Consider the following 26,474-nt stretch of genomic DNA (forward strand, 5'->3'; position numbering starts at 1 on the left):
TATTTTATTAGTGGTCATATTATGAGAGATGGAGAAACTAAGAATCTCTTCTCATAAGCCCTAGAATTTTCAAGAGTCTCTTCTTTGTTACATTAACTCTTGAATTCTTCTCTTAAAAAGAGAAAAGAGGATATAAGAGATGGAGAAAATAAGAGTATCGATTTCTCATATTTTCTTTGCTATACTTTCTTCCTTTTAAAAGTCTAAGAAGATGATTCTATTATTATATGAGATAAAAGGTTTCTCATGTCTTCTTTACGATGCTTTCTCTTAAGTTTTCTATAAGAAATCGTAGAAGAAGAATTGAGAGCTAGAGAAACAAAGAGTTTCGTTTATGTCTTTTTTGTTATATTTCTCGTGTTTTATTATTGCTCAAGTCGTAGTCTTTTATGAATGAGATAAAGAGAGTATACACCTCTCTCAAGTTCTCTATTTATCTTTATTGTCAGGCAGCGCAGACAGTGTCATCAAGCGGTTTCAGATCTAGCTGCACCTCATCCGATTTGAGCTCCGACACGATTTCACGTAACCTGTAAATGAGATTAAACCTAGTTAATATTATATACGCGAAAGTTCCACCACTCCGCACTGGGCCAGCGTGGTGGACTACGGCCTGAACCCCTCCACATTGTGGGAGGAGACCCGTGACTATAATGGGCCGGTAATGGTTTGATAGAAGCATACGAAAATTTGTATGGATGGATGGATATATGTTTTTTACTCTTTCATACAATAACTTCTGTTCCATAATTATTTCCTTATCATATTAAGGTTGGTCAAGGAGAGTTCGCTTATAGAAATAAGACCGACTTTGTGCATTTATAAAACATATGTACACGTACACTAACTATAAATGCGTAATAGAAACAATAATAGATAAATAAATAAAAAAGGAACCCTTAAAATAATGATGATTAAAGCGCTCAGGCCGCGATTGCCCGGGAGTCGCAGGTTCAAATCCTGTCGGTTCCGAAAACTTTTATATGCATTTTAAATTTATAAAATTGACAATTCCTCCAAGTGTAGGTAAAAACACTAAAAATAACAATTAATTTTATTTTATTTAATTTAATTAATAATTGTTAGTGGGATATATTTCAGTCACCTGGCTAGCTGCGCAGGAGTCACGTATATGGTATCATCGGACATCGCTTCGGGTGCGGGATACTTGATGGTGCCAACGTCCACAGACTGGGAACTGAGCGCCTGCAGAACAACAAAAAGTACGCTATACAAGGCTGTGGCGTGCACAGAGGGTATGCACAGGGTATGCAGATAAATAATAAATAAATAAATATACTAAGACAATACAAACATCGCCATCTAGCCCCAAAGTAAGCGTAGCTTGTGTTATGGGTACTAAGATAGCTGATGAATATTTTTATGAATACAATACGCATTAATACCTAATATACAGATAAACACTCAGACACTGAAAAACATTCATGTTCATCACACAAACATTTTCCAGTTGTGGGAATCGAACCCACGGCCTTGGACTCAGAAAGCAGGGTCGCTGCCCACTGCGCCAATCGGATGTTATAAAATGGAGAAAATCTCCAGTAAGAGTTATAAAAAACTTAAGGATAGGCGTTGTGAGAGTTCCGGGCGGGGTTTCACCAATGTGTTGTTAATATCCCAAAAACTCGCACGAAGCGATTCGCATCTTCTTTTCTTATGCGCATGGCTGGGTTTTTGAATACCCTCCCGAGGTATATAGGCCTAATTCTTACAACCTCTTCTAGGCAAGCGCGTCCAGGCCCACCTTAGGTCACATCTACACACGCCATCAGGTGAGATTGTGGTCAAGCGCTAGTCTATTACAATTATTAAAAAAAAAAAAAAAAAAAAAAAGGTTCTTGAGCACACTCTCCGAATTATATCTACCTACATCAGTAGGCATCCGATTTAAGTGTAGCCTACGTTGAGTGAAAAGACATATAGGCGCTTATCGGCGACTTTACTTGAGAAAAATGAGAAATGTATGAGTGAACTGGTGTAAACACTCACGGCTGTCAGCTCCGGTGCTGGGAACTCTGTGAAATCAGCCTCTATGCAGCGCCAGGGTCTGTGGATGGAGACCAAATTCCTCACTTCGGCTTGTAGCGCGGTCAACCGATCCTGAAAACACAGACAAAAATAAACATGCAAGCTCATAGCACAAAAATTTTTCCAATTATGGGAATCGAACCCACGGCCTCGGGACTCAGAAAACAGCGTCGCCGACCGGCTGGTCTATACGAGAGCTACATACAAAAATTTTTGGGTGGGCAGTGCTTTTGTGCTTATATGAAGTGCACGCCAATGCTCTACCACTAGTTACCTCCAACTTCTGCCTCGTGGCGCGCTGTTTCTCTTTGTGCTGCTGTAGGGTGCGGGCGTACTTGCTAGGTTCCTCCGGGAACTTGACCAGTCCGGAGCGGGCCACGAATAGCGTCCACTCCTGGAGACAAAAAAAAAATCATCATCATCATACCAACCCTGTGCCCACAACATCAAAGTCAAAGTCAAAGTCAAAAATATCTTTATTCAAGTAGGCCCATAGGTGGCACTTTTGATGCGTACATAAGAATTACACGGTAGTGAGATGATGGCGATAACCACATTCGTTAACTTAAAACTAAAGCTACGAGGGTTCCAAACGCGTCCCGGTCTAAGAAGAAGCCCACAACAAACTTAGCCGGGTGTTTTTTTTTTGTTATCACCATCTCACAATGTCATTTTAAATTATTAGAAGAGCAACCTGGTTAGAGCAATAATTTACACCCAAGCTTTTTTATCGTTTACATAGTCCTTTATACTATAATAGGACTTTTCTATAAGCTTACGTTCAATACAAACTTTGAACTTTTTAAGAGACATCTCCAAGATGTCAATTGGTAGTTTATTGTAGAATTGTATGCAATTTCCTTTAAACGAATTATGAATTTTATGTAACCTAGTATATTGCACTGTAAGTTTATTCTTACTTCTAATGTTTAAATTATTGCAGTCACATTTTTTCTTAAATTTAGAAATGTTTTTATGAACGTACATTAAATTTTCAAATATGTACTGACCTATACACTGTCATTATTTTAAAATCTTTAAATTTATCTCTCAATGACTCTCTCGGACCCATTTTGTAGATAGAACGAACAGCCCTCTTCTGCAGCACGAAAATAGTGCTAATATCAGCAGCATTACCCCAAAGTAAAATTCCATATGACATAATGCTGTGAAAGTAACTAAAATATACCAGTCTAGCAGTTTCTACGTCGGTCATATGGCAACATGATATAGAAACTATATTATTACTACAGAAAAGAGCTGTGCGATCGATATGTAAACCTAGATCACGCGGATCCCTTCATACCAAATTTAAAGAAATAGATACACTCACAGTAGCCTCGCAATATATTTATAATGATATTAGCTTTATTGAACAAAACATAAGTAATTATAAACAAAAAGTCGATATAAACTACCGTCGATGCCGAAATTAGTATATGCCTTTCACATCAGTCTTATAGCGACTGTAGCGTCATCTAGTAGGAATCGTTGCAGTTTCGATCTACTTTTTCAAAGGTCCATATAACAATGAGACACGTTTGAAACAAGAGATGCCACATTGGTTTTTTTTTATATTTTTATAATTTTTATTAGTGTTTTTACCTACACTTGGAGGAATTATCAATTTTATAAATTTAAATTTAAAATGCATATAAATTAATTATTATAGTCGTAAAAATTTAATAGGCCCGTTTTGATATTTGTGCAAGACCATAGAATGTAACTTTGAACAAAACTGAAAAAAAACAATAAAATAATAATCAATTACATACAGTGTTTTAAAAAAAAAAGATCAATAATAGATCACGCGAATCCCTTCGTACCAAATTTAAAGAAATAGATACACTCACAGTAGCCTCGCAATATATTTATAATAATATTGTCTTTATTGAACAAAACATAAGTAATTATAAACAAAAAGTCGATATAAACAGTCGACTAACTAGAAACGGACATAAATTAGTGATATCTGCGTAACGTCTGAGAAAAGTACAAAAATCCTTTGTGGGGATGGGTATATGCTTTTATAAAATGATACCGAAGGTAATATTAGATCTACCTTTACCACAATATATTAAAACACATTTAACAAATCGTGGTTACTACACGATTGATGAATTCCTTAACGACAAGGCTGCTTGGAAGCAGGCCACTCCGCTCTCATCTCTCACAAAACAGAAAAATTCTAAAGATTGTTAAACTTTAAAATGATGTTGGAAAAGAGCAATCTGCTGAGTTTCTTGCCGGCTCTTCTCAGTGGAATCTGCCTTCCGAACCGGTGGTAGAGTCACTACAAACAGACTTGACGTTTACCTACTTGAAATAAATGAATTTTGATTTTTTTTTACAGGGTACGGGTCTCCTACCACAATGCGAAGGGGTTAAGGCCGTAGTCCATCGCGCTGGCCTAGAAACACAACTTTTTTTTTTTTATATACTAGATAGACATGCGCAACTATCAGTGGCGTGCATAGAGGGTATGCACAGGGTATGCAGACAATATTAAATGAAGAAAATCTCCAGTACGAGTTATAAAAAACTTAAGGATAGTCATTGTAAGAGTTATAAAAAGCCTACCCTCAAGTATTTATAAAAAAAAAAAAAATTATAACTCATACTGGAGATTTTCTTTGTTTTATTCAAATTCAAAATTCATCTATTTCAAGTTGGCCTAATATAAGCACTTTTGAAACGGCAAGTCTGTCTGTGTGTAGTGACTCTACCACCGGTTCGGAAGGCAGATTCTACAGAGAAGAAGCCCGCAAGAAACTCAGCAGTTGCTCTTTTCTAACATCAAAAATTTACATTTTACATTTTAAAATTCATTTTTTTATCTTGTGCGAGATGAAAGCAGAGCCGGATGCTTCCAAGCAACCTTGTCATTAAGAAACTCATCAATTGTATAGTAACCTCGCTGTAATAAATGTGTTTTAACACATTCTTTAAACTTATGCATTGGTAGGTCCAAAATTACCTTACGAATCATATTATAAAAGCGTATACTCAATCCCACAAATGACTTCTGCACCTTTCGCAGACGATATGCAGATGTCACTAATTTATGACCATTTCTTGTAAGTCGACTGTTTATATCCACTTTTTGTTTATAAAGACTAATATGTTGTCTTACAAATACTATATTGTTAAAAATATATTTTATCTACATACCCTGTGTATACCCTCTATGTACGCCACTGGCAACTATCATGCCTGATGCAAAGCAATGATGCGGTCTAAGTTTTAGCGCGCTAGCCTGGAAAATGGCTATTCACTCTTGCCTTGAAGACGCCTCTTGACTTTGAAAACATTATGGAGAATTTAGTTGGTAACGCAAAACACTACTAGAAATACGACACGCATACGCCACGAAAATGTCACGCACGCGCCATGAATTTGAAATTAAATTCATGTCCATAAAAATATAACAAAATTTAAAAAGAAAATGGACTGTAACAATATAAATATTAGAAGCAAAAATAAACTCGTTGTGCAGTTTACTAGGCTACACAAAATTGCAAATTCATTCAAGGGCATTTGTATATTATTTCATAACAAATTACCCAATGAAATTTTATTTATTTTTATTTTATTTATTAGGTTTACTTACAAACACTTACATTAATACAACCGTTTTTTAAATTTTAACTATTCTATTTAAGTGTAATGTTTTCCTAAAAGTAAACACAGCATAATAAAATATATAATAACAACCATATCGTGAAAAGAAAAGGTATCGTGAATGAGAATATAATAACAAAATATCTCACACAATAAAAAAATAATATGAAAACCTGGATAGCAGCTTCATTTTTGTGCCTTTTGGTGTAGAGACTTTGGGACCGTGGGGTCCGGAGGCAAGAGCCCTTTTCAAAGAATTATCGAAAAGGGTTATCGAGTCTACCGGTGATCCTAGAGCGGGCAGTTACCTTGGCCAACGAATTAGTTTGGCCATCCAAAGGGGCAATGCTGCCAGCATCTTAGGAACTGTGCCTCGCTGCGGTGGTTTCGAGGACGTTTTAGATTTTAATTAGTTTTTATATAGTTTATTTTAGGTTATAGTTATGTATTAATAAAAATTATAAATAAAAAAAAAAATAAAAAAAAATAAAAAAAAAAATCAAGGAAACAGCAAATAAGGGTCCATGAAAAAAAAATATCTTATCTCTGAACTTATACAACGAGTCAGAGTAAATATGAAATTCTGAAAAAAAAGATTGAGATGTCTCTCAATAAGTTCAAAGTTTATATAAAACGTAAGCTTACAGAAAAATCCTATTATAATTTTAAGGATTACTTGAACGATAAAAAAGCTTGGGTGTGAATTGCTCTAGCTTCATAGCTTAATATTAATTTACTGTGAGATGGTGATAACAAAAAAAAAATGTACCCGGCTAAGTTCGTTGTGGGCTCTTCTTAGACCAGGGCGCGTTTGGAACCCTCGTAGCTTTAGTTTTAAGTTGACGAACCATCCCCTTACAATTATGTAAACATATAAGTGTGAACGCTTCACAAGTGCCTGTGATAGGCCTACATGAATAAAGACATTTTGAATTTGTATTATGTCCATAACGAGTAACACAAAACGGATTCGCCACGCAAATGTGACGCAAATGTGACGCACACGTCACGCACACGTCACGCACACGCATTGCCGCTGACGCTTGTACTCACCGTCTGCAACTTGGCGAGTTGTTGTTCCAATGCCGCCGCGGCTTGGCGGCGGTGCTTGGCCGCGGGGGCTGCCGGGTGGTGAAGGGGCCGCAGGGCTCTTAACGCCGCCCGCTCCGCTTTCCCGCACGCCGCCACTCGCGCCACGCGCTCTCTCTCCACGGTCCTGACCAAAAACCGTACTTTATTTTTATCAGTGATCCTTCAATGAGAAGGTTCAACGAGAAGGTTCAATGAGAAGGTTCAACGTTTTTTTTAAGGCTGGTCCAGTGCGGATTGGTGGACGATTTTTTCGTTAACCGTCAAAGCTTGTGATATATCAGTCGCTTAAAACGCACTTAGAATAATAATAATAAATAAATATATTACGACAATACACACATCGCCACCTAGCCCCAAAGTAAGCGTAGCTTGTGTTATGGGTACTAAGATGACTGATGAATATTTTTATGATTTAGATATACATACATAAATACTTAGAAAATACATATAAACACCCAGAACATGAAAAACACTAATGCTCATCACACAAACATTTTCCAGTTGTGGGAATCGAACCCACGGCCTTTGACTCAGAAGGCAGGGTCGCTGCCTACTGCGCCAGTTGGCCTGTCAAATATGTATATAATACGCCCGAAAGTGAACGCCCCAAGTCCTAACAACTAAGCTATCACATTAAATATATATCGTACCGTATAAACTAGTTTATAGTTTTTTTTTTTGTGAACTAAATAAATGCAGATGCCACTGACTTATGGCCATTTCGAGTAACACGCCACGCACATGTCACGCGTTCGCAAAAATAAGAAGATAAAAGTTAATACTCAATCCCACAAAATGACATCTGTACTTTTTGCACACGTTGGTCATCTCCATAAGATGACAATAAATGATGTCCATTTCGAGTACCAAACAAACGCGCACGTCGCGCAAATGTCACTCACACGTCAAGCACGCATTTAAAAAAAGAAAACCCCTCGGTAAGACTTACCAGCTAAGCACCTTCAGCTGATGCTGCAGAGCTTCGTTCACTTCACCAGCGACGATACCCGGCGCAACCTTCACCGGAGTATCCTCTGTAAACACACATTTAGAAAATCTATAAACTTGAGAATTGACTTTGCAGTTTATTTCTGAATCCACACTACAAGTTATCCTTTGACTGCAATAACTCTTAACCCAGGGCTTCCCATAGTAGCTTCAATAAATCAAGAAAAATAATTATTTGATACCATCTGTTGCCCGCGGCTTCGTATGTCGTTTTTTTTTGGTTTTTCATGAACCCTGCACAGTTCCCGTGCATCGGCAAACAGGTTAAGGATACAATCGTATTGTACATTAATAAACAGATAGTCAAAATTATCGAGTCTATTGTTGTTTGTGGTACAAACAAATAAACGTGTTTATTTAAAAAAAAAAAAAAAACATGAAAAAAATCAAGTCAATGAAGATAGCTATATAAATTTGGTGATAGATTTAATTGCAAACAAGTTTATAATTAATACTAAGATATTAAACAAATAAAAGATTAAAAATGAAACTTGATTATTTATGTTGTTGGATTCATTATTTATTATAATTTAGTATATAATTTGATGAGATTAGAAAATTATGTATTAAACATTATTTGGTTACACACAATACACTTTCATGCAATAAAAACGTTAGATACGAAATAATTAAACAAAGCAAATTAATTAGAATTCATATTATTGTTGATCAGGAGTACGGCTATAAGATCTTTTTATAGAACGGTGGTTGAGTCAGTACAAACATACATACTTGACGTTTCAAATGTGCTTCTAAAGGCACTTAAAATGAATGAATTTGAATTTCGATTTTTTTTGAATTTTGAACTGGATTGGAATGTTCCAGAATTTCAAGGTCATTTTATAACATACATCACAAAATCGTTATTGTCAAATCAAACGATTTTCATCACGATTATCAGCCGCATAATATCCCAATGCTTGGCAAAGGCCTCAATCATATATAAACTCAGAATATAGAGTTTAAACCCACCGCGCTGCTCAAAAGCGGGTTGTCGGGTTAAAGCAATAGTAAAAATTTACCAGTAAGAATACACAACACAAGATTAAGCTACAGTCGCTATAAGGCTGATAAAAATGCATGTAATTTCGGCATCGATGGTATGACGACATTACTAAAATATTTTATTTATCAAATATATTATAAAAAATGATAAAAAATGTATTTTTGTTTATACCCTAGGCGAGATTTGTATTTATTTTCGATAAATAAAACTGCAAAATCTAGCGATCCGCCATGACAGGTTTAACTCCGGATGACGTCACGTTTTTATAGACATAATTTTGTATCGCTTGAACTACGAAAACGTCTGCACATGTTCATTCATTATTGTTTATTTATTATTATTCATTAGAACGGCTAGAAGTCAATTACAGCAATAAAAAAAAAGATTGTTTCTTGGAAATACAAAATATGTCATCGTGCGTATTGCCGGACAGTTTCTGGTTCAAATACCGTCGATCTCGAAATTGTTATATGCATTAAAAAAAAACCTCCAAGTGTAGTTAAATTTAATAAAAATATTAATTTAAAATAAGGAGTACGTAATCTGCTAGAATGCAACGTTATAACATATTTAAAAAAAAAAGGATAGAATTCGACGGCAAAATAACGTCAAAACCACATACATGCTAAACAAAAATAGATGCAACATCGATTATTCTATAGCTTACGCGGTAAATCTTTTGGTGCCGGCGTCGGTATCGCCACCGCTAAACAAACGCAATTTCCTTTATTTTCCCATGTACAACGTGTAACGGAATTAAGAAATACTATTGAAGGGTGCATAAGTTTATTTCAAAAAGAAAATATTCAATCAAAAGAAGCTAATATATATATATAATATATAGCGAATATTAATTTTTACAAACAAACCAATTCAAAACATCCTTATTCAAACGACCAAGTTTACTTTCAATTCCTATGGCCGAATTAAAACTCTTTTACTTATAACTGATGAATATATACAACGTGTAACGGAATCACGAAATACTTTTGAAGGGCACATAAGTATATTTCATAAGGACTCTTCAAACGACCAAGTTTACTTTCAATTCCTAAGTCCGAATTAAAACTGTTTTACTTATAACTGATGAATATATACAACGTGTAACGGAATCACGAAATACTTTTGAAGGGCGCATAAGTATATTTCATAAGGACTCTTCAAACGACCAAGTTTACTTTCAATTCCTAAGTCCGAATTAAAACTGTTTTACTTATAACTGATGAATATATACAACGTGTAACGGAATCACAAAATACTTTTGAAGGGCGCATAAGTATATTTCATAAGGACTCTTCAAACGACCAAGTTTACTTTCAATTCCTAAGTCCGAATTAAAACTGTTTTACTTATAACTGATGAATATATACAACGTGTAACGGAATAACGAAATACTATTGAAGGGCGCATAAGTATATTTCATAAGGACTCTTCAAACGACCAAGTTTACTTTCAATTCCTAAGTCCGAATTAAAACTGTTTTACTTATAACTGATGAATATATACAACGTGTAACGGAATCACGAAATACTATTGAAGGGCGCATAAGTATATTCCATAACGAATCACCCTGTAAAAATATTAAATCAAAAGAAGCACATTTATTTTTTCATACAAACTAATTAAAAAAATTCTAAGCGTTTACTTTTGACAACCCTTGTATCGGAGACTCGTAGGTCTGGTGTTGCTTTAAATACTTTATATTTTACGCTTTTATAATATGATTCCTAAGGTAATTTTAGACCTACCGATGCATAAGTTTAAAGAATGTGTTAAAACACTTTTATTGCAGCGAGGTTATTATACAATTAATGAGTTTCTTAATGACAAGGTTGCTTGGAAGCATCCGGCTCCGCTTTCATCTCTCACAAGATAGAAAAATGAATTTTTAAATGTAAAATGTAAATTGTTGATATTGGAAAAGAGCAACTGCTGAGTTTCTTGCCGGCTTCTTCTCGGTAGAATCTGCCTTCCGAACCGGTGGTAGAGTCACTACACACAGACAGACTTGACGTTTCAAAAGTACTTATATTAGGCCTACTTGAAATAAATGAATTTTGAATGTAAACGCGTTAGTCCTTGTAAAAGGATCATAGTATGCACTTTTATTCCACACAATGTATGCCCGTGGCGGCGGGCGGTAGCCCGTGATGCCGATGGCGTCGTGCGGCTACGGCGACCGAGACTCCCCTTCCCCTTTACAGTTTTGCCAATCTAACTAATTACGTGTTAGTAATTACCAACTTTTATGTTTTAGCATTATATAATAATTCATTACATTTTATAAGATTACCAGGTGGTGTGTCGGCAACAACCCTATTGAAGATAAAGGACCGACACGTGCACAGTACCGACGCTACGCGACTCGTAGTAAAGTGACAGGAGTCACTTGATTTTAATTTCGCATGCAGTGGCGTGCATAGAGGGTATGCACAGGGTATGCAGGATGATATAAAATGAAGAAAATCTCCGATAAGATTTATAAAAAACTTAAGGATATGCATCGTTATAGTTATGGAAAGCCTACCATTAAGTATTTATAGCTCCTACTGAGGATTTTCTTCATTTTATATCATCTGCATACCTTGTACATATTTGCATGTGATGTAAAAACTATGGCAATGGTTTACTCAAAAACTATTAGTGTTTCGGTTTCACAGATAAGTTTCAGAGACAGTAAATAATGTACCTCTAAAGCGTCTAAAGTATTATTTCGGTTTTCATTTACACGTTGTATAATAAACTGTTATTTGATGTAATGACGTGTCCATTGAGCGACTTGTGGTTCAAGGGAAAGTAGAAGGTACCAGAGCACGCGGTAGATCACCGACAGTGGCGTGCACAGGCTTTTCGACCAGGGTATGCATGAAGCAGGAAAATGGCATAAAATTGAAAAATTCCCCTCCAATACTTGTTATTTAAAATAATTTGGGTATGCAGTGCTTTTGTGCATGTATGAAGTGAACGCCACTGATCACCGATGAGATGGACGGACCAAGTGAAGGCCAAGATCGAAGCTCCTCTACATGAATGCGCAAGAAAGGCAACCGTTAGAGAAGAGCGTATTGTCAAGCGAGCCACAACACCCAGATGACGGCCACGGCCAGTCTGTCAAGACTGTAACGACTAAGAAGAAGAATCGGCTATAAACGTGCAAAGAACACGTCCTGCAACATGAAGTTTTGTGTCCATAAACCTGAGGCGTAGGTGTTAAGCCTCATACGCCCGGAAACCACGCCCTTCAGACCGGAACACATGAGAAATAATCATGGAGTACTTCCGCGGATGAGCTGTCACAAACAGCTCTTCTACTACAGCGTTCCACCACGCTGCGACTTAAAAACCTACTCAGGAAATACCATCAAAACCTGGTATTAACAATTTACCTAGGAACATTTTTCATGGGTTTTTGGCTCACATAAGCAAGGTCAATTTACAATACAATATGGTTCCAATTTTGATTATGCCTTACTGCATCATCATCGGCCCACTACAGAGCACGGGTCTCCTCCCACAATGGCCGGGAAGGGGTTAAGGCTGTATCCATTTATAGTATAAAGGGCTACGTAATCGATAAAAAGCTAGGGTGTAAATTATTGCTCTAACCAGGTTGCTCTTCTAATAATTTAAAATTACATTGTGAGATTGTGATAACATAAAAAAAAAACACCCGGCTAAGTTTGTTGTGGGCTTCTTCTTAGACCAGGACGCGTTTGGAACCCTCGTAGCTTTAGTTTTAAGTTTACGAATGTGGTTATCGCCATCATCTCACTACCGTGTAATTCTTATGTACGCATCAAAAGTGCCACCTATGGGCCTACTTGAATAAAGATATTTTTGACTTTGACTTTGACTTTTGACCAGTGGCGTGCACTACATGCATGCACTGCATACCCAAATTATTTTATATAACCCGTATTGGAGGGGAATTTTTCCATTTTATGCCATGTACCTGCTTTATGCATACCCTGGTCAGAAACCCTGTGCACGCCACTGGCTGTATCCGACCACGTTGGTCCAGTGTGGATTGGTGGAATCCAGACACCTTTGAGAACATTATGGAGAACTCTCAGGCATGCAGGTTTCCTCACAACGTTTTCCTTCACCGTCGAAGTAAGTGATATTTCAATTACTTAAAACGCACATAACTTTGAAAAGTTAGAGGTGCGTGCTGGGATTCGAACTCGGCCCCCCGAAAGGGAAGTCGAGCTCCTACCCACTGGGCTATCACCAACACCGCATTGCTCAAGTTTTGTATCAGAATTATAATCCTTCTAATTGATAAACGTTGATAAAAGACATTGCAATTTTTTGTCTCCTTCTTTCAAATGTCAAATAACTGATGACGGTTAGATAAAAAAACGGGTCAAGTGCAATTAACTGATGACGGTTAGGTTAGATAAAAAAACGGGTCAAGTGCGATACGTGCACGTAGAGCTATAAAATGGCAAAAATATCATGTCTATTTTATCTGAGGCCTTTTAAAGTAATTAATTTTATTATGCTTTTTTTTAGAATACTAAAAAAACCAGATCTAATAAGTTGTTATAGCGTCAGCAGAAATACATCATCTGGGAAAATTCCAACTATAACAGTTTACAAGATACCTACTGAAGACGCCCAGACAGACAGACGGAAGGACAGCGGAGTCTTTGTAATAGGGTCCCTTTACCCTTAGGGTACGAAACATTGTATCAGTAATCACCAGTTACACAACGCTTGTCAGTAATTACATATTTTGTTGCTAATCTTAGATATGTCAAATAAATCTGAGAGATTAGAAGCAGATAAGTTTATTGTAGTAAACTAAAATAATAAGGTACCGATAAAAATTTTCTAGAACGTAAAACGCGTGAAAAGCAAAATTTTAAGCTTAAAAACGGCATTAAAAAATAAACGGCTGTTACTTTTTAATTATGTCCCCGCCACACTTATGTTATTGTATAATAAACACCCCCCAATTATTCAAGGTCGTTTGGAAAGGGGGTGCCAGATCACCGCATTAAAAAGTATAATTACGGTAGTAGTATCATCTTTGTCTTGAGATGATATTTACACGAATGCGTTTTCATTCATTTTAACGTGTGTGTGTGTAAATTACTTTTGTTAATAATATCAACTTATTTAATGTAAGCACAGCTTTTCGGTTGTCACCGCGTAATTTTTATTAACACTTTGTAAATTAGTTTGTGTTAAAGTATTGATCTCGGAAATAAAGTTGCCGAGCATAAGCTTTTCGTTACAATGAGTACCGCAATAACCCCATCGGCATGCACTTAATTTATGCACAAAAGCACTGCCTAACCTAACTTTTTATATATCTCTTATAGCAGGAATTTTTTTCTATTTTATGCCATCTAGCTGTGGGAAAACTGAGCATGCTAGGTACCCCCTTTTCTAACAGACCTTGAATATTTAATATATTAGAAAGTAAACAGACAAGACAATCATGCAGTTAGATCACGTATACGAGTAGCTTACGTGGATAGTCGCGCGCCGTAGCTGGTGACGCCATTGCTGCACACAAGGTACTATGTTAAAATGTATCATCATATCAACCCATTACGCCTGGGGTTCGAGGGATTCGAACTCGGCCCCCCGAAAGCGAAGTCGAGCTCCTACCAACTGCGCTATCACCGCTTCTAATATAATGTATATTAAGCTACATTTGGTACACTCAGCGAAAAGCAGAGACAATTATTTGCGCAGAGTTCACTATAAAGTTATCATCTCCTGAGGATTCTCCGGTGTACGAGCGAAACGTGCGCAGAGTTCTTAGTTCAGAGAAAATATAAATACAACCGGATTTCGCGGATTATAGCAAATTTCATTGATAAATAACAATAAATATATAACGACAATACACACATCGCCATCTAGCCCCAAAGTAAGCGTAGCTTGTTTTATGGGTACTAAGATGACTGATGAATATTTTCATGAATAATATACAAAAATACTTACAATATACATATAAACACCCAGACACTGAGAAACACTTATCATTGTTCATCACACGAACATTTTCCAGTTGTGGGAATCGAACCCACGGCCTTGGAATCAGAAAGCAGGGTCGCTGCCAACTTCGCCAGACGGCCGTCAAATCCACATTCAATGCAAGTTAATCAATCATTATTTATATAATAAAAAAAAGGCTGTTAAGGAATTCATCAACTGTACAGTCTTGAGGTAATATATTTATAGAGTTACTTAAACTAACACATTGACAGATCCAAAATTTGGATAGAAGCAGGCGGTACTTTGCGGAAATCCATAATATATTATGAAAATTAAGCTTAATTTGCCATACTCCGCAACAGCAGGAGAATCTGTATAGTGTAATTAATAATTTCTTCCATCCTTAAACTCCACACCAAACAGATCCTCGGAGATGTTGACTTTAAAATGGAAAATTGTTAAGACTTAACAATTATTCATTGTAAAGTCAACATCTCCTGAGGATGCTCCGGTTTCGGAGCGAAACGTGAGTAGAGGGTACATTGCCGAGGATCTGTTTGATGTGAAGTATAAGGATTGAAGAAATTATAAATTACACCATACAGATTCCCCTGCTGTTCGCGGAGTATAGCAAATTAAGCTTAATTTTAGTGATAGATCCGAAATTACTTTAACAATATGTATATAGAAGGGATATATTTGAAAAACAGCAACTCACCGTTATGAGTACCTCTCTTAGCGTACAACTTTAATTTGTCCCTCAAAGCTCCCCTCTCAGTCTCCAGGGAGTCGATGTCCTGTTGAAGATGGTCCATCGTCTCTTCGAACTCTTTCTCCTTTCTGGAATGACAAATATATCAGCATCATCGAAGATGAACATAAAATTAATCCACTCATCATCGTCGTCGTCGTCGTCGTCGTCGTCGTCGTCGTCGTCATCATCATCATCATCATCATCATCATCATCAACCCATGACAGGGCAATGGTCTCCTCTCAGAATGAGAAGGGTTTAGGCCGTAATCCATCACCCTGGTCAAGTGAGGTGAAGACTCTTCACACATCCTGACTACCAGTGACATGATAGAGGGTATGCACAGGGTATGCACAAAGCGGGCAGACTATAAAAAAACGAAAAACAATCTGCAATACAACTTAAGGGTAGGCATTGTAAGAGTTATAAATTTTTTATTACGTTAAGTTTTACCCTTAAGTTTTTATAACGTTATTACGTGTACGCATGCCCTGTGCATACCCTCTATGCACGCCACCGCTGAATACAGTATGGGGTACAGTTGTAATTGAACGCAACCCATCTATGGTGCTTTTGTCTATGGCACAGACAGGAACTGTATTACTATAGACAATCAATACTTCCTTCCGTAATCTGCTCTCTCTGTTAGTGCTTTTTCATCCTACCGTCTACTGTGATTATTCCAACCATGTCATAATTCAATTCAATTCAACTCAATTTTATTTATTTGCTGATACAGGTAAACACGTGTTATAGTCCAGTCAGTCAAGACAATTAATTCATTATAATTCCAAAAGTTTTCAAATTTCGATGTAAGGTCGGGAATGGTATTAAAACAAACTATAAAATTTTGCAACCTGTTCTGCGGTCCGGAACATTGTTAAAAATGCAATAAATGATAATTTGTTCAGTTCTTCAGACCAAAATTCCAAAAGTTCTGCAAAGTTGGAGTAAAATATATTATTTTACATCACGTGTCAAATTTGCAACCAATTTAAGTGTACGGAACATTTTTTGTTATAGGTATATTTTTCCGATATATGTGTCAAGTTTGCAGAACTTTTGGAACGTTTATTTAGTTTAATAAAAAAAAACATTAATTTTCAATAACAAAAAATGTTCCGCACACTTAGATTGGTTGAAAATTTAATACGTGATATGAAATATTATATCGAAAACTTCCCCAAGTTTGCAGAACTTTTCGATTTTTTTTCACGACCATACAGCAAAAATTAATTTAATTGCAATTTTAACAATGTTTCGGATTGCGTACTAGGTTGCAAAACGAGATTTATTGTCGTCCCAATGTACCATTCACTTGACCGAAGTTTGAAAACTTTTGGAATTACATATAGTTAAATTTTTTTAAATTTCGAATGTCAATAATGACTAGACTATTAGGCGTTCATAAACGTGGGGGGAGGGGGTAGAGTCAAATATCACCTAATTTTACGTCGGAGAGAGGGGTCTCGGCAGAAATCACGAAATTTTTTTTTCATGATTGAAACAAAAAAAATTATACAATATTTTGGTCCATTGGTCTTTTTACAATAATAATCCAACGCGTTAACGTAAGAAACCCACATTTTGGAAAATCTCACGTGAGATAGGGGGCTCGGGATGGGGGTTGAATAAAATATCACCAGGGGGGGGAGGGAGGGACAGAAAATTTAAAAAAACACCTCACGTAATTCATGAACGCTCCGTTACAGAATAAATATGTAGATATCAACTGTAACACGCCAAAGTAGCATTAAAATTTTACTTAAATACTTTCCCAGTATTGACTCTCTAAAAAGAGTTCTTATTGTGTTTTCTCCACCACGAGCGATACAATTCTACAGATACTGTCAGGGTTGAAGCGAGTGACGTATAATTGCATCTTTTATCAAGAAAAAAAAAGCGTAGAACGAGCTACTCTCTAGACACTAAAAAAAAACACAAACCTCTTAAGTTGGTTCTGTGCATCGTCCAACCTCCTCTGTAGTTGCTGAGACCTCAATTCCGCATCCCTGGCCGTGGCGGCCAACTTCCTTTCCCCAAGCTCCCGACGGATTTGCATCTCGGACAGTTCCTCTTGTTTAGCCTGCGATCGTCATTATTTAAAAAAATTACGATTTTTTTTTTACGACAATACACACATCGCCATCTAGCCCCAAAGTAAGCGTAGCTTGTGTTATAGGTACTACAATGACTAATGAAATTTTTTATGAATAATAAACATAAATACTTCTAACATACAGATATATAATGTAAGTAACAAATTTATCTTAAGTAAATAATGTAATAAATTAATAAATAAGTATATAATGTAAAAAATTCATAAAAAAAAAAATATCTTAAGCAAATAATGTTAGTAAGTAAATAATGTATGTAACTTAATAATATATAATGTAAGTAAATTATTTATATAAATAAATCTTATATAAATTTATCTTAAGTAAATAAATTAGTACATAATGTAAGTACGTAATAAATAACCTACTTAAGTTAATAAATAAATATATAATAGATTAAAGTAAATAATGTATGTAGGTGGATAATGAACTTAAATAAATAAATAAGTATATAATGCAAGTAATTTATATAAGTAAATAATTTATCTTAAGTAAATAATGTACGTAAGTTAATAATGTTAATAAGTTGTTAATGTACGTTAGTAAATAATGAACTTAAGTAAATAAATAAGTATATATAATGTACGTAAATTATATAAATAAATAATTTATATCAAGTTAATAATATATGTTAGTAAATAATGTACGTAAGTAAATAAAGCAAATAGGTAAATAATGTATGCAAGTGAATAATGAACTTAAGTAAATAAATAAGTACATGATGTAAATCATTAATATAAGAAAGTAAGTAAATAATGTACGTAAGTAAATAATGTAAATAAGTAAATAATATATGTAAGTAAATAATGTACGTTAGTAAATAAATAAGTAGATAATGTAAGTTAATTATATAAATAAATAATGTACGATAGTAAATAATGTACTGAAGTAAATAAAAAGTATATAATGTGAGTAAATAATTTATCTTAAGTAAATCATGTACTTAGTAAATAATGTAAATAAGTAAAAAATGTTTTTATGTAAATAATGTACTGAATAAAATAAATAAGTATAAAATGTAAGTAAATTATATAAGTAAATAATCTATTTAAGTACACAATGTACTTAAGTAAATAATGAACTAAAGTAAATATATAAGTATATAATGTAAGTAAATAATGTATTTAAGTACATAATGTACTTAAGTAAATAAATAAGTATATAATTTAAGAAAAATAATATATAATTTATGCATTTTTTTTGTTGGTGTTATCATATATTATTATTTTATAAATAATTTTTTTGTTTTTTTTTTTTCACATAAAATATAATTTTTATTAATACATAACTATAACCTAAAATAAACAATTTAAAATTTAAGTAAATTATATAAATAAATAAATAGTTAATGTCAAGTAAATAATGTATGTAAGTAAATAATGTACATTAGTAAATAATATACTGAAGTAAATAAAAGTAAATAATTTATATTAAGTAAATATATAAAATGTACGTGAGTAAATAAATAAGTACGTGAGTAAATTAATAATATAACGAAAGTAAATTAAATAAATAAATAGTTTATATCAAGTAAATTATGTATGTAAGTAAATAATGTACGATAGTAAATAATGCAAATAAGTAAATAATTTATTTTAGGTAAATAACGTACGTAAGTAAATAATATACGTAGTAAATAATGTTCACCCGTCCGGCAATGGCAGGCGTCCCCTCACTAAGTATATATATATGTATATAAGTAATTTGTGGACAATGGACAAAAAACTGGACAATATTTGTGTGATGAACATGAATGTTTTTCAGTGTCTGGGTGTTTATCTATATATTATAAGTATTTAAGTATATTATTCATAAAACTTATTATACCCAAAACACAAGTTACGTTTACTTTGGGACTAGATGGCGATGTGTGTATTGTCGTAGTATATTTATTTATTTATTTATTTATTTATTACTAATGATGTGGCTCTTCTGCTAGTGCTATTTTATTTTTAGCTTAATGTTGTCCGTAATAAATGAAAAAAAAAAAAAAAAAAAACACATACCTTGAGCACTTTCCGGAGCTCCTTGATGTCAGCCTCTTTGTTCTCCAGACGTATGGTGAGGGTTTTTGTCTCCTCCAACTGCTTCTTCACGAGTTGTGCACGCACCACTATCGGTGGCGTTGGCTGAAAGCAATCGAAATAGAATCATATTTATGGACATGAGGAGTAATTTTGAAAAACTGCCCTATGTGCGGAAGTATCACTATATTCATGACACCTGACATTGGTGACCTTGGGAAGGACAAACCAACACACAGATTATTAATGCGTATTTTATAATATTAGTAAAGATACCACCAGTAAGAGCCGATGTAACAAAACCTACATCAGAAATGGGATTCTATATTAAAGTTGACATAAACAGTGAACCCAAAAAAAAACTGATTTTTGCAGATGTTGTTATATAACAATAACAATCGTAGGGTTGTGTTGATATAAATAGCATGTATGTGGTTTTGTCGTTATATTGCCGTCGAAATCTACCCTCATCGGTTTATTGACGGCCGACTGGCGCAGTGGGCAGCGACCCTGCTTTCTGAGTCCAAGCCCGTGGGTTCGATTCCCACAACTAGAAAATGTTTGTGTGATGAGCAATAAGTGTTTTTCAGTGTCTGGGTGTTTATATGTATTTTCTAAGTATTTATGTATATATAATTTATAAAAAAAAATATTCATCAGTCATCTTAGTACCCATAACACAAGCTACGCTTACTTTGGGGCTAGGTGGCGATGTGTGTATTGTCGTAGTATATTTATTTATTTCTTTATTTATTGTAACGGTGAATTCAACCAGACAAAAACGCATTATAAATGAGAAATTTATAATATTAGTAGGGATACCGCGTGGAGCCCACATCAGAAGTGGGATTCTATATTAAAGCAGACATAAACAGTAAAGACTATAGGTAAGTTAGGTTTTTTGATAGTGGTCTAGCTTTTTGTGACAGGGCTTGTCCGGGGAAGTGCTATCCCCATGCTTATTTCTGCCGCTAAGCAGCATTTTCGCAATGCTGTGTTCCGGTCTAAAGGGCGTGGTTACCGGTGTAAATACAGGCGCATGAGGTCTAACCCCCTCGCCTCAAATTGATGGGCACAGAGCGACATATTGCAAGACGTGCTCCTCGCATGCCCTGCGTTGCTCGGTTTTCAGATGGTGTCCATTCAACATATATTATAAGTATTAAAAAAAAAAAAAGTAAAAAGAACTCACCTTTTCACTAGCGACGTTGGTCAAAGACATGACATCGTACTCTTTGTCTTGCGTGAACGCAGCCAGTTTGTTCACGTCCGCAGCCACCGTAGATAGAGCGTGCTTGATCGTTTTCACCGTTCCAAGGTCATCCTGTGGAACATGGATATAACAAAAAACTTCTAACAGTTCTATTTTTTCTGTCACAAAGCAGCATCGCTGTGTTCCGGTCTGAAGGGCGTGGTTTCCGGTGTGATTACAGGCAAATGAGGTTTAACGCCTAACGCCTCTAGCTATATCTTTAGATATTATTTTAAGCATGGCTCAGAAACTCAGTGTAAAAATAAGCATTAAGAGTGTTTGGATATAACGTTCTGTTACAGAGGATCAGTGAAGCGGTGATATCTCAGTGGGTAGGAGCTCGACTTCACTTTCGGCGTGCCGAGTTCGAAACCAAATTATTTACGTTTCAATTAATTAAAATATCACTTGCTTCAACGGTGAGGAAACCTGCATGCCTAAGAGTCTACATAATGTTCTTAAAGTTGTGTGGAGTCCACCAATCCGCAATGGGCCAGCGTGGTGGACTACGGCCTTAACGTTGGATAGAAGCAGGCGTTACTTTGCGGAAATCCATGATATATTTATGAAAGTTAAGCTTAATTTACTATAATCCGCGAAAAGCAGGAGAATCTGTATGGTGTTATTCATAATTTCTTCAATCCTTATACTCCACACCAAACAGATCTTCGGCAATGTAGGGTACATTACGCACGTTTCGCTCCGAAACCGGTGCATCCTCAGGAGATGATGACTTTACAATGAATAATCATCGTAAATAGTCATCGTAAAGTCAACAACTTGGTTTGATGACCAATGTACCTTTTCAAGCTGATAGCCCACTGTTTATACACCTTCCATTTTCCCGCAGAACCCCACCTGTAGCTTGTCTCTTTCCTACAGCATATCCAGAAGGTTATGTCATGATGGTGACGGATGACCAATGTACCTTTTCAAGCTGACAGCCCACTGTTTATACACCTTCCATTTTCCCGCAGAACCCCACCTGTAGCATGTCTCTATCCTACAGAATATCCAGAAGGTTATGTCATGATGGTGACGGATGACCAATGTACCTTTTCAAGCTGACAGACCACTGTTTATACGCGTTCCATTGTCCCGCAGAACCGTACCTGTAGCCTGTCTCTATCCTACAGCCTATCCAGAAGGTTATCTCATTTGTATTTCTTTTTTAAAAAGTTGATCTAGCAGTTCTTTAGTTAACTGTCTCAAGGAAATCTAGATTACCTTAGATAAATATCAGGCACTGATATCTCACAGGTAATGGTCGGTGGATCTGGAACTCACCTGCTGGTAGGTTTTGTCGATGGCCGCACTCCATATGGCGGTGAGTGCTTGTAGTGGGAGGGGGGCGCCCTCCCCCCGCTCGCCCGCGGTCGCTGCGCACGCGCACGCCGCGCGGGCCGCTAGCGATGTCGCTCGGGCACTGCGCCACAGCGCTATAACGCTCTCTCCTCGGAGACGTTCTATGAGCTGAAACGAATGGCGACTATTAATCTGTACTTATATTATAAAGAGGAAAGATTTGATTTTATGTAAACGACATAATCCACGATTTTGGATCCAAAATTAAAAGTCGTCATCATCATTACTTCAACCGGTTGAAATCCACTGCTGGACAACGACAACGTCTTATAATTCGATGGAGCCGGCTGCACGCACGAAAAAACATGACGCATGCGGCGTTACCTCGCTCTGAGGCGTTCCATTCAAGGCTTGAAGTGCAAGCGAGAGCGCGGAACGAGCGACATAGAGGCACAGTCGGCCTCCGCGTTCGACATCTGTCTCTCTCCTACTTGAGTGAGCGATGCGTCCGCGTGGACAGCTTCTACACAATAATACATTTACATGTTTTCGGCAAGGATGAAGTGCAGTGAAAAGTGAATGCGGTGTCAATTGTTTATAGCAACGATAATATCTAACAAACAAATAAAATTAAAATTTTCTTTTGAAAAATGCAACCATTCCATCAGTATTTTCTTAAGACGTTGTCACGTTCAACTATCGTCAGTAAGCCGACTTTACAGACAACCAATTTTTATTATATGCATTTAAAATTTATAAAATTGATAATTCCTCCAAGTGTAGGTAAAAACACTAATAAAAATTATAAAAAAAATGTGTCATCTCTTGCTTCTTTTGATTTAATTTTTTTATAGGGTGATAACGTTCGATATATACGTATGCACATTTCAACATAATTTCGTAATTCTCTTATATAATGTATAACCTGACAATAATATTAGATTGAAGTAGTGATAAATTAATGATGTGACGGCCGATTGGCTCAGTGGGCAGCGACCCCGCTTGCTGAGTCGCAGGCTGTGGCTTCGATTACCACAACAGGAAAATGTTTGTGTCATGAATGTTTTCAGTGTCCGGGTGTTTATCTGTATACTATAAGTATTTATTCATAAAATAATTCCAGTCATCTTAGTACTCATAACGCAAGCTACGCTTACTGTGGGCCTAGATGGCGTTGTGTGTATTGTAGTAATATAAAAAAAAAATACAAAAAAAAATATATGTACATTTCATTTTATATCAACCTCTGTTGTATTCAAATGTTGTAAGCCAGAAATGGCTGAAAATAAATGAATATATATAAGTTGATATTTTTTAAGAAGATAGATTTGTTTTTGTTTTTATTTTTGTATTTTATTTCCTTCTATATTTGTTCTCGTTTTAATCTGTATAATTTAATCTACTATTTATTTATTTATATTCTTATTCTAACAATATCATGCGACTGTGTATTTAATTAGTGTATTTGATTTTAACCGTACTAATTGAATTAAAAATAAATTAATGAATATGTCAAAACGGTGCTCAAATTCTGTCTGCGTGTCTGGTGACTCCTTACCTGCATATCGATGGGTAATGCGTGCAGACGGACCCCGGGCGGTAACCTCCTTCTGACCCCCTTTAGTTGTTGCTGGAGCGATGAACAGCTCGTCTGTATCGCCTCGTGCAGTTGGCTCAACTCGTGAGGCTGTTCCGATGGCTGGAAGTTTAATGGTATTGTCTCAACATATCGTCCGATTGGAGCAGTGGGCAGCGACCCTGCTCTCTGAGTCAGAGTCTGTGAGTTCGATTCTCACAACTGGAAAATGTTTGTGCGATGAACACGATACATTTTCAGTGTCTGGGTGTGTATCTGTTTATTTATTTATTTAAACATCTTTATTGCGTAGTAAAGGAGAAATTACAAATATAGTTAAACAAAAAATTAAAAGCAAAAGGCGACCTTATCACTAAAAGTGATCTCTGCCAGGTAACCTTACCGATAGTACACAATAAAACATGAGAGACGGGAAATCGCAATTAAAATAAACAATACATAAATTTACACACTTAAGTACATACTACTAATAACTAATATAATAAATTATTAAAAGAGATAAATAAAATAAGATATAAATAAATATATATAAATATATATATACAATAACAAAAATTTATATATATTTACTATATATACATATTATTTATGAAAATATTCATCAGTCATAGTAGTACCCTAACACCAGCTACGGTACTTTGGGGTGAGATGGCGTATGTCTATTGTCGTTATGTATTTATTAATTAATTTATATCAACTCAATGGCCACCTAATTTCCAACTTTTTTAAAAATAAATTATATTCTTCGATCCTTATACTCCACACCAAACAGATCTTCGTCCATGTATCCTCTACGCACGTTTCGCTCCGAAACCGGAGCATCATCAGGAGATGTTGACTTTACATTGAATAATTGTTAAGTCAGACCAAGGAGTTAAGGTAGCCAGTTCCTCGTGGCAGATCACATAAAAATACAGGAAAAATTATTAAAAAAAAAAAAAAATCTAGTTTATAATATATAGTATACAATTAGGCGGTCTTATCGCTACATAGCGATCTCTTCCAGGCAATCGATGGCGTGAAAGACTGCTCGAGACTTTTTTTTTTATTATGTTTATAGACGAGCGCTTGACTGCAATCACACCGGATGGTAAGCGATGATGCAGCCTACGGTGGAGCACGCTTGCCTAGAGGTAGTTTGTGCATATAAATATATTTATAAACATATACATAAATACTGTATCCCTACTAATCCCTACTAATATTATAAATGTCAATGTAAGTTTGTTTGTTACGCTTTCACGTAAAAACTACTTAACCGATCCTCATGAAACTTTGTACACACATTCTTGGAAGTGTTAGAAGTAATATAGGATACTTTTTATCCCGACATTAAGCTCGGTTCCTTTGGGAGAGGGGATGAGAATGTTTGACGATTTTACACCATAACTCCGACAAATTATAAACAAATTAAATAATTATTTTTGTACTATAGAGGTTATAATATGTGTTTAATTTTGCCCAAACTTTGTGTAGATCTGATGAATTTGGTTTGAGATAGAGGAAAGAACTCCTCAGCAGACAGCAGCAAACCCCTCATTTGAGGCTTAGCCATACTGAATACTTTAAATTTTTTTCGAACTACAACTAAATTGAATGCCACATCAAAAAACAAAATCAAAGCAGACGAAGTCGCGGGCAACAGCTAGTATAATATATTATTTATTTTATTTATACTCTTTATTTGCACACAAATAAAAATACAAAAAAAGAATAAAAGAAAACACAGACAGAAGAAGTATACAAAAGGCGGCCTTATCGCTTCGTAGCGATCTCTTCCAGGCAACCTTAGGATAAGGAAAACAAAAGGATAACATACTGCAGGTTGTGCATATTAAAAAAAAATACATACTAATAACTACATACTAATACTTAAACTAGATTACACAAATAAAATAATACATAATAAATTAAATAATAAAAAATAATAATAAACTAATATATACTATAACATATCATAAATACATTAACAACAGTAAATACTATTACAAGTCGTCTTCAATTCAAACTATAGTGGTTTTTGACAGCTTTCTTAAAAATACAAAGTGTCTTAGACTGCCTTATGTCTATTGGGAGCGCATTCCATAGCGCTATGGCTTGCACTGTAAACGAGTGCTCATAGAACTTAGTTCTATGAAAAGGCGTACTCAGAGTCAGCGCGCGACACGATCTTAAATCAGATTGCACTCCCAGAAAAGTAAACTTCTCCTTAAGATAAGAAGGAGTTTTTAAATGAAATAAAACACAGTACAGAAGCGAAAGTACATGCAAATCCCGGCGACGGCGAATAGGGAGCCACTTGAGTTTTTGTCGAAATTCGGAAACGTGGTCATATTTGCGTAGGCCAAATATGAACCGAATAGCAAGATTTTGGAGACGCTCAAGTTTGTTAATCTGGTCTTCAGTCAAATTAAGAAAGCATGCATCCGCATAATCGAGAATTGAGAGAAGGAGAGAATGGGCTATCATAACTTTGGTTGGGATTGGCAGAACAGCACGTAGGCGTCGCAATGACTGCATTGTCGCAAAAGTTTTCTTACTCAGCTCCTTAATATGCGTTGACCATGATAAATCCTGATCTATTTGAATGCCAAGATCTTTAACGGTGGCACTAAAAGGAATAGCGACACCATTATAAACAATAGAAGGGATGTTCTGCCAATCAACTTTTGAAATCATTCCCGGACTGCCAATAA

At 35.6% G+C, this 26,474-nt stretch overlaps 1 protein-coding gene across 9 annotated transcripts in view; it reads right to left on the reverse strand.

Annotated features, from left to right (window-relative positions):
- Nucleotides 1–436: 436 nt before the first annotated feature.
- LOC120635379 (dynactin subunit 1) overlaps nucleotides 437–26,474 on the reverse strand; it is a 69,643-nt gene continuing 43,605 nt past the window's right edge. For 7 of the 9 annotated variants that reach the window (XM_039906384.1, XM_039906380.1, XM_039906382.1 and 4 more), the window contains 14 exons: nucleotides 23,740–23,880; nucleotides 22,164–22,349; nucleotides 20,817–20,948; nucleotides 19,607–19,729; nucleotides 17,430–17,569; nucleotides 15,450–15,571; nucleotides 14,258–14,293; nucleotides 9,444–9,482; nucleotides 7,712–7,796; nucleotides 6,724–6,886; nucleotides 2,324–2,443; nucleotides 2,011–2,121; nucleotides 1,106–1,206; nucleotides 437–530 (listed from right to left, as the gene is read on the reverse strand). In XM_039906384.1, coding sequence (XP_039762318.1) covers nucleotides 446–530; nucleotides 1,106–1,206; nucleotides 2,011–2,121; nucleotides 2,324–2,443; nucleotides 6,724–6,886; nucleotides 7,712–7,796; nucleotides 9,444–9,482; nucleotides 14,258–14,293; nucleotides 15,450–15,571; nucleotides 17,430–17,569; nucleotides 19,607–19,729; nucleotides 20,817–20,948; nucleotides 22,164–22,349; nucleotides 23,740–23,880 — 1,584 coding nt within the window. In that variant the 3' untranslated portion in view covers nucleotides 437–445. The remainder of the gene's footprint in view (nucleotides 531–1,105; nucleotides 1,207–2,010; nucleotides 2,122–2,323; nucleotides 2,444–6,723; nucleotides 6,887–7,711; nucleotides 7,797–9,443; nucleotides 9,483–14,257; nucleotides 14,294–15,449; nucleotides 15,572–17,429; nucleotides 17,570–19,606; nucleotides 19,730–20,816; nucleotides 20,949–22,163; nucleotides 22,350–23,739; nucleotides 23,881–26,474) is intronic. The other 2 variants (XM_039906381.1, XM_039906383.1) reach the window with 2 other exon arrangements.

This window comes from Pararge aegeria, chromosome 26 (genome assembly GCF_905163445.1).
Source record: "Pararge aegeria chromosome 26, ilParAegt1.1, whole genome shotgun sequence".
Classification (NCBI taxonomy): domain Eukaryota; kingdom Metazoa; phylum Arthropoda; class Insecta; order Lepidoptera; family Nymphalidae; genus Pararge; species Pararge aegeria.